The 16,734-nt window shown below is 47.2% G+C and overlaps 1 protein-coding gene and 2 long non-coding RNA genes across 3 annotated transcripts; 2 read left to right on the top strand and 1 right to left on the bottom strand.

Annotated features, from left to right (window-relative positions):
* The first annotated feature begins 3,642 nt into the window (after window positions 1-3,642).
* Window positions 3,643-4,878, top strand: LOC124677833 (zinc finger protein CONSTANS-LIKE 5). The gene is made up of 2 exons (XM_047213785.1): window positions 3,643-4,426; window positions 4,533-4,878. The coding sequence occupies exons 1-2, from the start codon at window positions 3,779-3,781 to the stop codon at window positions 4,866-4,868; spliced, it is 984 nt and encodes a 327-aa protein (XP_047069741.1). The 5' UTR covers window positions 3,643-3,778; the 3' UTR covers window positions 4,869-4,878.
* A 4,506-nt stretch (window positions 4,879-9,384) lies between these two features.
* On the bottom strand, window positions 9,385-9,954 carry LOC124672490. Its single transcript, XR_006992704.1, has 2 exons — window positions 9,872-9,954; window positions 9,385-9,698 (listed from the first exon to the last, which is right to left on the bottom strand). It is a non-coding gene; the product is annotated as an uncharacterized LOC124672490 (long non-coding RNA).
* Window positions 9,955-11,262: 1,308 nt separating this feature from the next.
* On the top strand, window positions 11,263-15,811 carry LOC124669145. The gene is made up of 4 exons (XR_006992030.1): window positions 11,263-11,494; window positions 12,417-12,516; window positions 13,773-13,853; window positions 15,729-15,811. It is a non-coding gene; the product is annotated as an uncharacterized LOC124669145 (long non-coding RNA).
* The last annotated feature ends 923 nt before the right edge of the window (window positions 15,812-16,734 follow it).

Raw genomic sequence — 16,734 nt, 5'->3', positions numbered from 1 at the left:
GTTCTGCTCACAGTTCCTTCGCCTCGACCCAACGCGCCAACGCTGCGTATGGCTTCCTGTCGAATCGCTGCTGCCGTAAATCTCGGTATCCTGCCGCCGCAGCCGCTACCACCCCACCAGCAACGATGGGGTTGACAACCACCTTAACCATGATGGAGATCTTCCTTCACGCTACAGGTCGCATCCGCGCTTCCCCTCTTGCTCCTTGGTGCTTGGACGTTGGGTTCCAGGTGAGCTTCTCTACCCTACTTGGCGTTCTGGCACTGATGCACGGACATGACGTCGGCGATGCGGGGTTGCATAGGACAACCTTGATGATCTTCATCTTGTGCTCGTCGTAGGTGCCAGCAGGGAAGGCAATACAGACCGTGTTGTAGTGGCCCTTGCCCTTGAGAACCTCGACATCGCCGGGTGCCACTTTCCGCAGTTCGGCTCTCACGAAACTACGACGTACGGCTGCCTCGCCCGCGGAGCTGAGGGTGAGGCTGGAGTACACCGCTTGGCCATCTTGATGTCTCAGTAATTCTACGTCCACGCCCATGTGTGCTCTTAGCTGACTCGAGGTCCGGAAGGTGCAGAGCTCGTCCAACGCCTTTGATCGTGGACTTCTTCGGTGGTTTGCCGCATGATACGTGGCCGAGTCCGCAACGCCGCCGCCCGCCGGTATTCGATTGGATCATCTGTCTAGGGTTACAAAATATGGAGAGATCGCGGTGGAATATATATTGCGTGCACGCGCCGACTTGCACGAGAGCAGGTCAATCGAGTCCTCGTGTAGACGGTCGATCCTCAAAGGTAGATGGATCCTAGCTGGGCCGGGTTAGGGTGTGTGGGCTGCATGAAATTAGGCTCTCCACTTCCCATCACGCTAGGCACAGGATGGATCGAGGATGGATCGATCGGACGATTGTAGAACGTATACCAAGGAAACAACGTAACGATAGGGAAAGGCGGACGGGACCACTGGACGGAAGATTGACATAGGAAACTTTTTTTTTTGACAATCAATACCACATATATTCATAGTAACAAATAGTACATGGTAGAGATACATGAAGTGACTCCAACGATTACAAAATAAAGTCTAAAAGATAGTAACAAATCTTCGAGGTCTTCAATTTCTTTCTTCTTCCAGAACACAATCTTGTACTTCTTGTGAAGGCGTGCCAAAGATACATAACGAACCATAGACATGTAGATACCGACGAAAGTTCTCCCATAATTTTTTGAGCCGCAATGCCAAGACTGCGTGCACGCACGCAACCATTAAAGCAGTCATACAACATCGGCAAGAGTACCAACACCAAGTATATCGGGGAATAATAACCAACTAGCTTTGTCGTCGTCGATGGAGAGCCGAGAGTACGAATCACCATTGTCGAGGACTAGCAGCCGGGACAAAAACTGCGAGGATAATCCTCCTCGCGGTAACAACGACAAAAGATCCAAAATCGATCTGGCGAAGCAAGATCCGAAGACCCATACCTAGAAAATTGTGATTGTTCAACACCACCATTGATGCCAGGAAGAAGATCTCGTCGCCGAACGAAAGGCCGAAGATCACTTATTGCATACGATGCCATCTTCATTGAGGGGAAACCAACAAGAAGGCGGCTACCAAAATCCTAACATAATCTAATGAAAACAATACTTTTATTCAAAACTCCACGCATTGACATAGGAAACTAACTCAATGACGACCGGAACAATCACGGACAAAAGAGAACGCGTGGCAGTTGGGACGGACGGATCGGGGCACAAAAAAATCGAAACATTTTTTTTTCTCACTTACCCATGGCAGTGGTGGGTAATTTGTAGTAACTTTGAGGGTAGTTTCAAGTTGAACAACGATCGAGGGAGAAACCCTTTTGCTTTTATTATTAGGTATAGATGTAATTCAACCAATTAAATACTAAAACATATGTATTAAGTTTCCAAACGATTCACAAACCCCAAAACTTAATTATTCTGATACCTTTCTGGATCAATTCCGATGTTCTCTCTTATTACTCCAATGACCCCAAATCATTGTGTGCCACCCTACATGTTTGGGAATGCCCAAACATGATCGAGAATCTTCTTCGATCAATGATCAAAAGGGGGTTCTTGAAAACCATGATGTCCCCTTTGCTTTCATTTTGTCACATGATACCTAGTTTGTCCGAGACTTGATCTTAGGTATCCATTATACCTAGTTCGATCTCGTTACTGACAAACACATTCAACGCGTTCCTGTGATATCACATTCCCGTGACCTAGTCACATGCTTGCAAGCTTTGTTAATATAATATCACTTAGTGGGCCCAGAGTATCTATCTGTCACGCGGATGGATAAATCCCTCTCTTGACACATACTTCTCAACCCATCACATTGGAATACTTGAGCAATACCTTTATGACCACCATGTCATGGTGTGGCGGTTGATATCGTCAAAGGCATCCTCTGGTGGTAGTGATTAGATATGGCCTCACGGTCTAAGGATCACGTTACAATGTCTCTTATGGTATGGAAATGTTGATCTTTGTGACTAGATCACATTGCAATACTTTCTATGGGCGTGAGTCCATCACATCATACATCCAACGACATGAGTCCATCAAGTAATAATGACGTTATTGTCAATTATCAGGAAACCTTGGTCGTCTATTAATCAATGAACAATTTTACTAGGAACAAGGGTTTGTGTACATACCACACATGTACTAATGTATCTGCTTTATACAGTTACTGCATGGTATAAAACTTATTATGAACATTACATATATGCCAATAAAAAAACTTTATTTATTTGCCTCTAGGCACATATCCAACAACCCCATCATCAAGCCGAGTGTTGTCACGATTCGAGGATTGCTAACTCCCGGTTAGCTGGGAACTAAGTTAGATCCCGATCAACTCAACGACAGTTAGATTTACACGATTCGTGCATACGAGAATTACACATGGATGTGTAATTGCACATGCATGTACAATTGCATATCATTTACCCTAGTTGCACGTGAATTACACATGAAACAGGTTGATCGAGAATTAAGCTACCGGGAATTAGACTGTCCTTTCTATTCATGTGTTTTGAGAATTTTGCCATTCAAAGAGGCCCCGACAGATGATGACTTGTTTCCCTATTTGGATTTGCAGATGTATTTCTCTAGATTTCAAGAAAACAAACATGTACATCACCCAACTTGCTTTCCTGGAGGGTATTTTCTCGAGGAGTGCTTCTATGACCTGGATCGTTATTCCCGCCGGGAGAATCAAGTCACTGTTTCCACCATGGGTCGCCGACATGGCCACTTGGCCAGGATCGAGAGAGCAGAGCATCTCCAAGAGATAAGGGCGCGATCACGTCGGCCAACCAGCGCGCGCCAACTGCGCCGGCCCCGTCGCCGTCGCATCCTCCAACTTCCAGCGTAACGACGCCGGCCTAATATTTCCGACGACAAGGACGAGCACGTTTACAGTCTCCTTTTTCTTCCCCCGGAGCTTTCACCGCTTGCACGTCCGTGTCGACGGAGACGACAGGGCCTCCGCCGATAAGAGTAGACTGACTGTGCGCGCGGTGGCCCGCCGGCCGGGACAGCAACTTCCGCGGCCGGGAGCGTGTCCACGTCGCGCGCTCGCCTCAAATGCCCGCGCCCCTCCACCCCACGACCCTCATCCGGAGCTCAAAGCCGCAGCCCGGCGCCGAGAAAGAAAGCTTGGCTGAGGATCATCTCTTCACTGTAGCCAGTCACCGTGGTGGTGCACCGGTGAGAGTGAGACTGTGAGCGCGTGCCCATGGAGGTGGAGGAGAAGTCGGCGGTGGGCGGGGCGTACTGGGGCGTGGGCGCGAGGGCGTGCGACGCGTGCGCATCCGAGGCGGCCAGGCTCTTCTGCCGCGCCGATGCCGCGTTCCTCTGCGCCGGCTGCGACGCGCGCGCGCACGGGCCCGGGTCCCGCCACGCGCGGGTCTGGCTCTGCGAGGTCTGCGAGCATGCTCCTGCAGCCGTGACGTGCAAGGCCGACGCCGCCGCGCTGTGCACCTCCTGCGACGTCGACATCCACGCCGCCAACCCGCTCGCGCGCCGCCACGAGCGCCTCCCCGTCGCCCCCTTCTTTGGCGCGCTCACCGACGCGCCCAAGCACTTGGCGGCGTCCGGAGCCCAGCAGGGCGGCGCGGCGGTGTCGGACGACGACGGGAGCAACGACGCCGAAGCGGCGTCCTGGCTCCTCCCTGAGCCCGACCAGAAAGATGGCGCTATCGTCGGTGCTGCCGGCGCCGACACGTTCTACGCGGACTCCGACCATTATCTCGACCTCGACTTCGCGCGTTCCATGGACGACATCAAGGCCATCAGCCTACAGCTCAACGGCCAGCCCGATCCTGAGCCCGACCTAACCGGCGGCCAGAAGATGTTCTACCCCGACCACTCCATGAACCACAGCGTAAGGATGACAGTTTATTCTATCCTCCTAGTACCACCGTACGCTGTGCTTCCCAACGACGCAGTTCGGAGAGTGTTCTGATGGATGTCGTGGTGACGCAACGCAGGTATCGTCGTCGGAGGCGGCGGTGGTTCCGGACGCGGCGGCGGCCGTGCCGGTGGTGTGCAGGGGCCAGGAGCGGGAGGCGCGGCTGATGCGGTACAGGGAGAAGCGCAAGAGCCGGCGGTTCGAGAAGACCATCCGGTATGCGTCCCGCAAGGCGTACGCGGAGACGCGCCCCCGCGTCAAGGGCCGCTTCGCCAAGCGCACCGGCGGCGACGCGATGGAGGAGCACGAGGAGATGTACTCCTCGGCCGCGGCCGCCGTCGCCGCGCTCATGGCGCCCGGAGGCCACGACCACGACCACTACGGCGTCGACGGCGTCGTGCCGACCTTGGTCTGATCCGAGCTGATCGCCGGCGCGCGCGCGCGTCCTTCCCCTGATTGGGCTGTAATTTTGATGCATGCATGCATGCAAAGCTTCCCTGTAGCATTTTAAATCAATTGTAATGTATGATGATTGCTTGGAAGCGATCCGGACTTCCAATCCAAAGCATCCCCTTTAATTCTGTCTGATCCCTGTAGTTTTTCACATGTACAGTATATCATCACTGGGAGATGCTGATCTGCAACTATGATGTACTAACCACTTCCTTGACAGCTACTTTACTGCTTCAGTAGTAAGGAGCACTATTCCGATTAACTGGCCTGTCACTTTGTTCTCTATGTGACGGGGCAGCGATCTGAGGTGATTGTACCATGAAGGTGAGATCAAGTGGTCTTTGTTTAATGCCGTATATCTGTATATCTTTCCCCGTTCTGCCACTGGATGGATACTGGAGAGGTACTGGGATCTCGAATGAGAAATGTCCGGTGGCTGATATGGCTTTTTTTCTTTTCCAGTGCGTGCTTGCCCTATATCTTTCTCTCTCGGGCATCTCCCATCAGATTCGCCAACTCATATCCGAATTTAATTTTTGGGGAGCTCTATTGGGGCGCCAGACACAACCGATCTCTATGGGGGTTGTGTTCTCCTAGTGGCATTCCAATACATTTTTTTGCTACTAGTACAAATGCCGGTGCGTTGCCACGGGTTCTCAAATTTTATTTCTTAATGCATATATATAATTCACAACTGACATATAAAAATTCAAAAAATGATAGTACAAAAGATTTGAATGCTCATGCGTTCCTATGGCTCGTATATTTTCTCGTAGGACACTGAATTTGGATGGACAATAGATTTCAAAACAACCGGAAGAAGTCACTTTTGTCGGCCACAAGTAGGCAAGGTTTTCAGGTAGTACATTGTATGTATGCTGCTTGCAGGTTGATCACTCAATCAGTTCGCAGCAATGTTCAGAACTGAGAAAGGATGCAACACCGACGTAGCTGTAAGAGAAAGGAATAAAGCTCCCCATAATCAGGATTTTAGCACATAATTAGCGCAATGAGTCAAGACACTCAGTGAACCAGATGATGTCCGTCTTCGTGTGTTATCAGAAGCATTCCATATGCTGCACCCTCATACTTCCTCCGTCCCAAAATATAAGGCGCCTAAGGATTAGTCAAAAGTCAATGTTTTTTAAGTTTGATCAAATTTATACACAAAAATATAAACATTTACAATACTAAACCAACATCAATAGATTCTCCATCAAGTATATTTTCTTAATATGTCCATTCGATATTGTAGATGTAAATATATTTTCCTAAATATTTGATCAAAGTTTGTAATGTTTGACTTTTGACCAATCCTTAGACGCCTTATATTTTGGGAAGAAGAGAGTATCGCGCAGGACAGGAGAAGATTGTAGAGTTTTAAGCACGGTTAAAATACACTTAAAAAGTCCAGCCACACTATCTCTCTCTTTCTCCCATTTCTCAACTTCTCTGGGGAGAACCGTCAGCTCCATCGGCTCACTGCCGGCTACAGACGCTGCCGCTGGCCCCAAGCTTCGCTCGCGCTGCCGCCGTCGGCCCCAGCTTCGCTCGCCCGCCCTCGGCTCCCTCGCGCGCCCCTGCCCCCGGCTGGCCGGCTCCCTCGCGCGGCCGCCAGCCCCAACATCGCTCGCGCGCCCCTGCCCCCGGCTCCCTCGCTGTAAAAGTATATGAAAGAAGAAGATTGGAAGAAGGCGAGATGGCCATCAGGCTCATCTTCGACATGTATATATATGCAGATTACCTGTACAAGGGTTTACACGGTTAGCATCTATAGCTGGCGTTCTTATCTAGCTAACAACCTCAGCATCTATCTCAACAGCGCTAACTGAATACACAATCCTAACTGTCTAACACACCCCCTCAATCTGAGCATGGTAAGCTCATGTTAAGATTGTCTCTGAACTTTACAAATGATTGTGTAGCAAGAGGTTTAGTTAGAACATCCGCCAGCTGATCATGGGTGGAAATGAACCTGATGTCAAGAGCTTTGCGTGCAACTCTCTCTCGAACAAAATGGTAGTCCACCTCAATGTGCTTCGTGCGTGCATGGATATGTGGCGCCTAAATTATCACACCAAAGTATAGGCGCACGACTCAAATATATCCCCAGTTCCTGCAGCAACCCTTGTATCCAAATGATTTCAGCCGTTGCATTCGCAACAGATTTATACTCCGCCTCGGTGCTTGAGCGTGAGACAGTGGGCTGTTTTCTAGAGCTCCATGCAACGAGATTGCCTCCAAGAAATACAGCATGCCCTCCTGTTGAGCGGCGATCATCTGGGCAGCCGGCCCAATCAGCGTCGGAAAAACCACTCAGCAAAGTTGAGGACGAACCATGAAGAGTGAGACCAAAAGACAGTGTATGCTTGAGATATCGAAGAATACGTTTTACCGCTGACCAATGTGCATCTGTAGGTGCCTGAAGAAATTGGCAGACCTTGTTAACACTGAAGGAAATATCCGGTCTGGTCAGCGTTAAGTACTGAAGAGCTCCCACGACACTTCTGTATCTCGTCACATCTTCAGAAGAAAGAGGAACTCCAACATAGCGTGACAGCTTGTCACTTACTGCCATAGGAGTACTCACTGTCTTGGCTTCAGTCATATTCGTCCTTGCTAGAAGATCTGAAATATACTTCTGCTGAGAAAGATGCAGACTGCTACGCTGATGCTTAACCTCAATGCCCAAGAAATAACCAAGGTGGCCAAGATCCTTAACAGGAAAAGTCTGACGCAGCTTTGCAAGAAGATGATCAGCAGCTTTGGCAGTTGAGCTAACGACGATGATATCGTCAACATAGACTAGCATGTATATGGTAATACTGTCATGTTTGTAAACGAACAATGAGACATCTGCCTTTGACGGAACAAATCCGAGCTCCTGCAATCTGCTGCTTAGTCTAGCAAACCAAGCTCTGGGTGCTTGCTTCAAGCCATAAAGTGACTTCTCCAACTTGCAGACATGGTGAGGAAAACGACTGTCAACATAACCAACGGGCTGAACCATATAGACATCTTCCTCCAGATGACCATGCAGAAAAGCATTGTCGACATCCAATTGCCTCAGTTGCCACCCGTGCATCACAGCGAGAGATAGAATGACACGAATGGTGGTTGGCTTGATCACCGGGCTATAAGTGTCATCATAGTTGATGCCGTGACGCTGTTTAAATCCTTTGGCGACAAGGCGTGCCTTGAATCTGTCCACCGACCCATCTGGCTTGCGTTTGACCTTGTAAACCCACCGACTGTCAATGATGTTGAGCCCTTTCTGTGCAGGAACAAGCCTCCAAGTTTGATTGCGCTGAAGTGCTGAGAACTCGGCATCCATTGCTTCCTTCCACTTGGGATTCAGAAGTGCGGCACTGACAGAAGTGGGCTCGGTATCGGATGCACGGGCTGCTGTGTAGGTGACGGTGCCATCAGTCCGTCGTTTTGGCACAGATTTACCGGTTCGGAGGCGAGTCTGCATCTGGTGCACGCGATCAGGTGCAGGCGGTACTGGAACAACCAGCGACGAAGTCGTCGATGATTGTGCAGGCGAGGCAGGAGGCGTGTCTGCTGCGGGATCTGCATGGGCTGAATCATCCGCAGTTGGCCCAGTAGGCCCAACATGAGGCCCATCATGGCAAGGTGCCTGATCGACGTGATCAGTACGGGCGTCGATCGGCGCTGTTCCTGCAGCAGGAAAAACAACAGGCAATTGCACATCTATACGGTCATTAGTACAAAAAGCAGTACTGCCAAGATCAAGGAGAGACTCGTATGTGTAGACAATGGGATTTTCAGAGGGATTAAGCCGAGAGAATGGGAAGACACTTTCGTCAAAGATGACGTCACGAGAAATATAAACTCGCCCAGTTGCCACGTCCAAGCACTTATACCCTTTGTGATGACCACTATACCCGATGAAAACACACTCTTTGGATCTGAAGGAGAGTTTCCGAGCATTGTAAGGGCGAAGGAGAGGCCAACAAGCACATCCAAAGGTTTTAAGCATATTGTAGTTTGGTTTAGCCTTTGCACCAAGAAGACCCTCAAGAGGTGTTGCATTGTCAATAACACGAGTTGGCAGGCGATTAATGAGGTATGTGGCTGTAGAGAAAGCTTCATCCCAAAATTTCATGGGCATGGAGGCTTGGGCTAAAAGGGAGAGACCGGTTTCAACTATATGCCTATGCTTTCTCTCGGCTGATCCATTCTGTTGGTGGGTGTGGGGACAGGAAATTGTGTGAGAAATTCCCATAGAATCAAAATACTTATGAAGACGACGATATTCTCCTCCCCAATCAGATTGGACACCCTTGATTTTATGATTGAGAAGGAGTTCAACGTGTTTCTGAAATTTATAAAATATCTCTTCAACTTCAGATTTGGCATGAATGAGATAGACCCATGTAAATTTACTAAAGTCGTCTATGAAGCTCACATAGTATTTGAAACCCCCAACAGATGAAATAGCTGGTCCCCAAACATCAGTATAAATGAGCTCAAGTGGAGAAGTGGACACATGTCTCGAAAGAGAATAAGAAAGCTGATGGCTCTTAGCAAGTTGACAGGCATTGCAAATATTTGCATGCTCAGAATTATTACAAAACGATAAATTGTAAAGTCTCAAAATGGATTGAACTACTTGAGATGATGGATGTCCTAGGCGCCGATGCCATTGCTCTTTGCTAATCCTAGCGGTGAACATGGCACACTTGAGGGCGCTTATTTCTTGTGCCTCAATCGGATAGAGGCCTCCCCTACACCTGCCGCGAAGCAGCGTTCTCCTCGACACCAGATCCTTGATAAGAAAATAGTAAGGGTGAAATTCAATAAACACACCATTATCCTTTGCAAGTTTATGGACAGAGAGGAGATTTTTGGAGATTTGGGGAACACGAAGGACATTCTTAAGAACAAGAGAATTGGCAGCAGTGCTAATTGAACTTTGACCAGTATGGGTAATGTGCAAACCTGCGCCGTTGCCGACCTGCACGCGATCGGTACCGTTGTAGCCGTCGCGGATGTGGAGGCGATCTAGGTCGCCGGTGATGTGGTCGGTAGCCCCGGAGTCCATGTACCAGTTGGTGTCAACCTGGTAGGCAGCTGCATGGTTGGTGGAGTGCTCCTCCTCGCCGCCGTACGCATGGTCAAAGCGGCTGTAGCAGCGTAGGGCAATGTGCCCTACCTTGTTGCAGATCTGGCAGACGGGGCGTGGTGCACCATTGTTGTTGCCGCCGCCACGCCCTTGGCCACGGCCTCCATTGCCGTGAGCATTGCCCCGGCCTCCATTGCCGTGGGCGTTGCCACTTCCATTGCCGCCACCGCGGCCCTGGCCACGGCCACGACCGCCGTTGCCGCCACCGCGGCCTCCAGGATGTCCACCATGCGCTCCTTGGCCTCCGCCACGTCCCTGGTTGCGGTTGATGAAGTTGGCGGAGGAGCCACCGCCGATGCTGTAGTCGGCGTCCTGGATCTCGTGACGGTGCTCGTATGCGAGGAGGTGGGAGTAGACCTCATCAAGAGTGAGATCATCCTTGACGCTGAGGGAGGTGACCAGCGCGTCGTAGTTGGGGCCGAGTCCAGCGAGGATGTAGGAGATGACCTCCTCCTCACGTAGTGGCTGCCCAATGGCAGCAAGGGTGTCGGCGAGGGTCTTCATGTTGCGGAAGTAATCGGCCGCAGCAACCCCCTTTTCTTCGCCGACGTGAGCTGAGATCGGATCTGAATGACCCGAGCTCGCGATCTGGACGCGAACATACGCTCCAAGATCACCCAGGTCTCACGCGCCGTCTGCGCGTTCATGATGTGCGCGAGCACCTCCTCCGTCACGGTGGAGAAGAAACCACCCTTCACGGTCTGGTCGCGGATGTACCAGGTGGCGTACTCCGGGTTTACGACCTCAGAGCGCCCAGCATCAGTGGTGATGAAGATCGTCTCTGCCGGCGCCTCGATCGAGCTGTCGATGTAGCCGAGCAGGCTGTGCCCACGCAGATGGGTGAGCATCTGTGCCTGCCAGAGCATGAAGTTCGAGTTGCTCAGCTTGACGGTGACCGAAGAGAGGACGGAAGGCGCCGGGGCAGAGGATGAGGAAGCCATTAGCTGTGATGGCTCTGATACCATGTAAAAGTATATGAAAGAAGAAGATTGGAAGAAGGCGAGATGGCCATCAGGCTCATCTTCGACATGTATATATATGCAGATTACTTGTACAAGGGTTTACACGGTTAGCATCTATAGCTGGCGTTCTTATCTAGCTAACAACCTCAGCATCTATCTCAACAGCGCTAACTGAATACACAATCCTAACTGTCTAACACTCGCGCGCCCTGGCCCCGTCTCCCTCTTGCGGCCTCTGGCCCCAACTTCACTCTCACGCGTGTCTATCAGCTTGGCTTCTTTCCCTCGCCCCGCCGCCTTCACACCCCACGTCTCTGATCCCGTACCGTCGAATCTCCCAGGGTTCCGAACGGATTTGAGGGAGCGCGAGCGGTGTTGTGTGGCCTCAGTTCATACCTTGTTGTTGATGAGGATTCGTGATTTCGTGGTGGTGTTGGATTGATGCCGCTCGGGAAGATTGATCAGGGAGGAGAATAGGTAATGCCTATTTATATTGGTACAGGATTGGTATTTGGTAGGCGATATAAAATATTTCCTGTTTATATTGATACATGTAGAGATCTTGGGTACTTCCTGCACATATCCTTTTTGTTAGGAAATTCTGAGACTTCATTGTGAATTCTTTTGTAAAGGAAATAAGGAAATCCGCATGCCAAGTTCAAGCACCCCCTAATGTATCTATGACCCCCTCTTCAAAAGGCTACCATCAAGCCTCAGTATGTTGAACACATTTCAAAAGCTGCAGAAGGACATGTTGGGCAAGTACTTGAGCAAAAAGATGACTGCGATATGAAAAATGAGCTATGTGTAGATCTTGAATTAAACTAAGTTATTGACAGAAATTTAGGAGATATGTCCAGTGGCGAGCTTCGGAGATTTGCAATAGGAGTTGTTGTTGTAGAAAGTGCAGAATTTTACATGTTTGATGAGCCATCAAATTATCTTGATGTTAAGCAGATGCTTAAGGCTGCACGAGTGCTTAGGTCTTTGCTTAGATCCGTCGATAGCAGAAGTTAGAAATACTTTCAATATGTTGCAACCTCCACAAACTTCACTTCATGCGACCATTAGCTCAAAACATGAAATTAAATTCCAGGTTAGTTGGATAGGACAGAAATATTCATGCACCAATTTGCACTATGTCTACGAGTCAGATCTGTAGCAACCTTTCACATTGTAGTTTCACAAAATTATCTCGAAAAACAAGATATGAATAGTTATATATGTACCTGTCATCTGGAACCGAGTCGATCATAGCAGTTCTGAATATTTTTGTGTTCCACCAGGGGTTTGTTCACATTTTTGTGCAGTGGGCAATGGATCTCAACCAAATTCGACATATGTTGTTCCACAAGCTTCTTCAGGTGGTGCTGCTAACCCTACCCCCATATCTATGCAGGCTCACATTACTTTGGAGTTTATTGACACCTGCTAGATTCAATCTGATGGGAGCTGAGCATCCTTCAATGACCAGATAACCATGGTAACATAGGACGCAAGTAAGTTGTTCCAACTCTTCTCTTCGTTTGACTATCTTTTCCTAATGCTTGTGAAATTTGTGATGATTCTTTTGTATGCGAATTCTGCAAAATTAATTATTTTTGTCAACGGTGATCAAGTGTGACTATCAAATTGCAGATTGGTCTGGTTGTACCTTGTAAAGTTTCTATGAGTTCTCATGCACGCAAGGTGTTTGTGTGTTTGTCCAAACTGCTAACTGTTAGTAGGCCATAATACGCAATGCTATCTGAACACAAATGAATCCATATCATTGTTTTTCTTGCTAATATTTCTCAGTCATTGCAACCTAAAAATTACTTAATGCTGAAAACACCGGAAGCCATCCAAGAAGATGGAAGACCTTGACCCTTTCAGAGATATTACAAATTTCATAGACATTACTAATGTTCACTCAGTAGCATCACCAAAAATGAAATCAGCGTATATTTAAGGAGTATTCTGCTCTTCACCCAAAACTATTTTGGTTTTGGTGAAGAGTAAACTGAAACCAGAGGAGGACCGTGCAATGAGACATGGGGTTTCACATGCATATGTACAATCCATCTTTCAGTTATAGCATACAACAAAAGCATCCCAGCAGCACGAGGCCCCTGTAATTCATGGTGTCATCAGAAGTTGTAGTGCACACATAGGAACGATATGGAGCTTGTACGAGGAGATCACTGCCCGAAGAATAACTAAATTATTTTAAAATGATGAAGATTGGAAGGGAGTGTAATAGGGCCGCTCATGAGCTTAATTAGCTTCTTTGGCCGGTTCATGTACGTGTAATTCCAAATGAACTGATCATAATTTTTTTTAGGGAAATGAGCTGATTGTGCATGATATGACCAACTTCTTATGATAATGAATGATGCAACTGTTTCCCTAAAAGAAGCATCCCAACAACGTGAGTGAGCACAGATCATTTCCCAGATACCTTGAGTCGTTGGACTTCACACATCATTTTTGTGTTAACAGCCATACGTCTTCACTCATGTAATCTTGTTGATCAATATGTATTACTGTCTTGGGATTCTGTGAGGTTGCCATGTTCCAATTGATTATGTGAGATGTACATCACGTCATCAATATGTATTACTGTCTTGGGATTGGAGTTCTCTTCTTTTTGCTGTCTACCTAAGAAATACGCGCTCTAGTGCAGTTCGAGTTTTCCAAAATCGTATTGTTGGACATAGACTTACTTTTGCCTTTCTGCTCCATCTAATTGATATTCCTTTTATACAATTCACAGAATTTACTTCCTTGGAGATTTTCGAGCGGCCTTATTCCACTCAATGAACTTTTTATTTCGATATCCCAAAGATTATTAGAGGTGAGTTGTGGAATATATTTGTTTTGTTGGTTAGATTTGCTTCGTTTGCTGCTCTACAAATTTGTACCATCATCCAGATTAAATGAGTACAAATTATATGATTTTCAAAGGACGATCAAATATAATATTATAATTAAGGAATAATCAAAATGATACAAACTTGTAATATCTATGTATTAATTTAGAAAAATGACAATTATAGAGAAATAAAACATCATTTCACATATACACATGACATCTGAATTACTAAAACTTAAAGTTATCAAACACTGGCCATTCTAGTTTTTATTTATTATTATTCTGGACTTAAATTTAATCCACCTTGTCCATCTGGTTCTCATTCTTCGGTTGGATCAGCGTGGCCCTTGTACATGTCTCTCCTCAATGGTACCAATCTTTTGACATGCTCCTGCATCGACATGTCATGTCAAGACGTACATGCACTCTGACACCTAAGACATAAGCAAACGAACATTAGGATATATAACAGAAAAGTAGGTTAGAAAGATATTGATGATTTTTTTACCATCAAGATTAAAAAAATCATAGGATGTTGGACATGTCTTAATTCGGATGGTAGTCAAAGCTGTGCTACCAAGCGACTCTAAAAAATAATCTTAAAAATTCAACTGATGTGGAATTAATATAGTTTTGCTAGGTACAAAATATGAAATAAATTTTAGTTGATGCATGATCAACTTTTAGGTCATGGGCCACAAGAACAACACTATTCAGTTCGGCTAACAAAAGAGTGTTAATGTAGGAATATGTTGTTTCTCCAAAAATGCGGAGAAAAATAATGTTGTATTTGCTATGAAAAACAACTAACTCTGACACCGGTAGGGGCTAGAAAGTCACTCTCGAATGGCCGATGTACATGAAGACGCCCAACACACCTAAGAACAGTCTTAACATTAATGTTTTTTTACAAAAATCTGTGGGAAAAATATCTGTTCAACTACAAACTATTTTTACCTGTTAGCTATCCATCCGGGAAATCGAAAGGATCAGCCATAACATAGGTCCTGCGAATCATAAATAAAACACTTCATTAAGAAAAATCAAATTCAGATCTGATAATTGTCAGCCATGTCGGTAGTGCATAAACAAGTAGTGTATAAACAAGAAAATCATTATGGGTAAATACTGAAGTGACGAGCAACTGCAAATCCAAATCCTATAAAACTGATCAAATTAGTTGCTTAGATAAAATGATCTCTAATCACACGCTTAATCTACACAAATGAAGCCATAGCTTTAGAATAGTTTTAGAACTCACATGTTCAAAAAGTTTTTAAGCCTTTACGTACATGAGAACGGGACAAACTGATGAAGGTCTGTCGTGAAATGTCTCGATAATACTACTGATGATTTGGGGAGGTGCTGATTGAGGACGTATTGTTCTGGGTTGGCGTAGATTTATAGGGGGCGTTCCATATATTGAGATCTGATTGGATCCGAATCGTGGAAGGGAGAGATATCATTTTGCAGTTACGTTCTAAACCTTCCTTGCAAATCTCCGCGCAATTAATGCCTGATCTTCCTTTAACTTTTTGGAGAAATTGCGTGGTCAGAGTTTACCTTTCCTGTAATTTACTGTCGTTTCCTGTAATTCATGTTTTCCTGATGTAGTGTATTTTCCTTTTCGGATGGTGCGATCATGGTGTAATCCCTAAAATTATGGTGTTTGTATCCGTGCATCCCTTTTCGGATTTTCCCTATAATTCAAGGTTTCATGTATTCCTGTAATTCTTGTTTCCTGAAATACATGTTGCCTAATGGTGCGGTGATGGTGTGTAATTCCTGAAATTATGGTGCTTGTATCCGTGTAATTCTTGTTTCCTTAAATTCATGGTGAACAACATTTATGACCAGGTGGGCGACGGCGAACGACCAAAAGGACGACGAAAGTAGGGGGAGAAGGGGGAAAACGTTCCTTCTTTTTAAGTAGTAGAGATAGAGACTATCTTTATCTTTGTCATTTCCACAAGACCACAAATAGGTCGTGAGCATCCCCATGCCTTGCTCGCCACCTCATGTTGGTCCCAAGCTTGCCGTACTTGGTGAGGAGGGGGACCATCGGGGCATCTCGGGCGTGGAGATAGGAGGCGAGCGAGGAGGCGGGTGTTGCGTGCGGTATGTGAAGATAGGAGAATGAGGGGGAAATAGTGGTATGTGGGAAAATAGAGCCTAATTGTCGGTCTGGTTTTCTCCAGCCGGATGGAAAGTTGTGTGTGACGCCCCCATGTAACTCCCTACTGGAGGGCAATGGGGGGGGGGAGGGAGGGGACTGGAGAGATGCTAAAAATGCTAGCTTCCATAGTGATCTAATCTAGTATGAAAAAGGAGATCATACAGTACATGCGTGTAAGAGCAAACTTTAAACCCCATGTTTTGTGTGTTTGATGACAACACTTGAGATATCTCACCGTGTGCCTTGAGTATCATTGTTAGATTTGCAAGAGCACGGTGACCTCGCCGGACGCGTCAAGATCGGAAGACCGAAGCGTAGTTGATAGGTTTTCCGGTTTTGTGTGTGTTTGGTGAGGTAACATGGTTGGAGAGAAAAAGGGAAGAAAACCAGATTTAGCCAGGCCGGTACTACCGGTACTCGTAGCGGTAGTACCGCTACCCCTATAGGTACCGCCCTCGGTACCGCTCTGAGTCTGCACTGATTTCGTCTCCCAGAACACGCTGCGGTACCCCTGCAGTACCTGGGGCGGTAGTACCGCTCACGAGCGGTAGTACCGCTCACGGTACCGTAACCGAGTTACGGTCGTACCGCCCTGGTACCGCTCTGGTACCGCTTTGGATCCAGTAAGGTTTGGACCCTATTGCGGTACCTCAAGCGGTACCTCGTGCGGTAGTACCGCTCTGCGTC

This window comes from Lolium rigidum, chromosome 7, assembly GCF_022539505.1.
Source record: "Lolium rigidum isolate FL_2022 chromosome 7, APGP_CSIRO_Lrig_0.1, whole genome shotgun sequence".
Lineage (NCBI taxonomy): Eukaryota > Viridiplantae > Streptophyta > Magnoliopsida > Poales > Poaceae > Lolium > Lolium rigidum.
The sequence above is the reverse complement of the archived record's forward strand: the minus strand, read 5'-3'. Positions and strand labels throughout refer to the sequence as shown.

What these genes read in the sequence shown, in the direction of transcription:
- LOC124677833 (XM_047213785.1), top strand. Translation starts at nt 3,779, where the DNA reads ATGGAGGTGGAGGAGAAGTCGGCGGTGGGCGGGGCGTACTGGGGCGTG. An exon ending in ACCACTCCATGAACCACAGC is followed by an intron (nt 4,427 to 4,532) that starts GTAAGGATGACA and finishes GACGCAACGCAG; the next exon opens with GTATCGTCGTCGGAGGCGGC.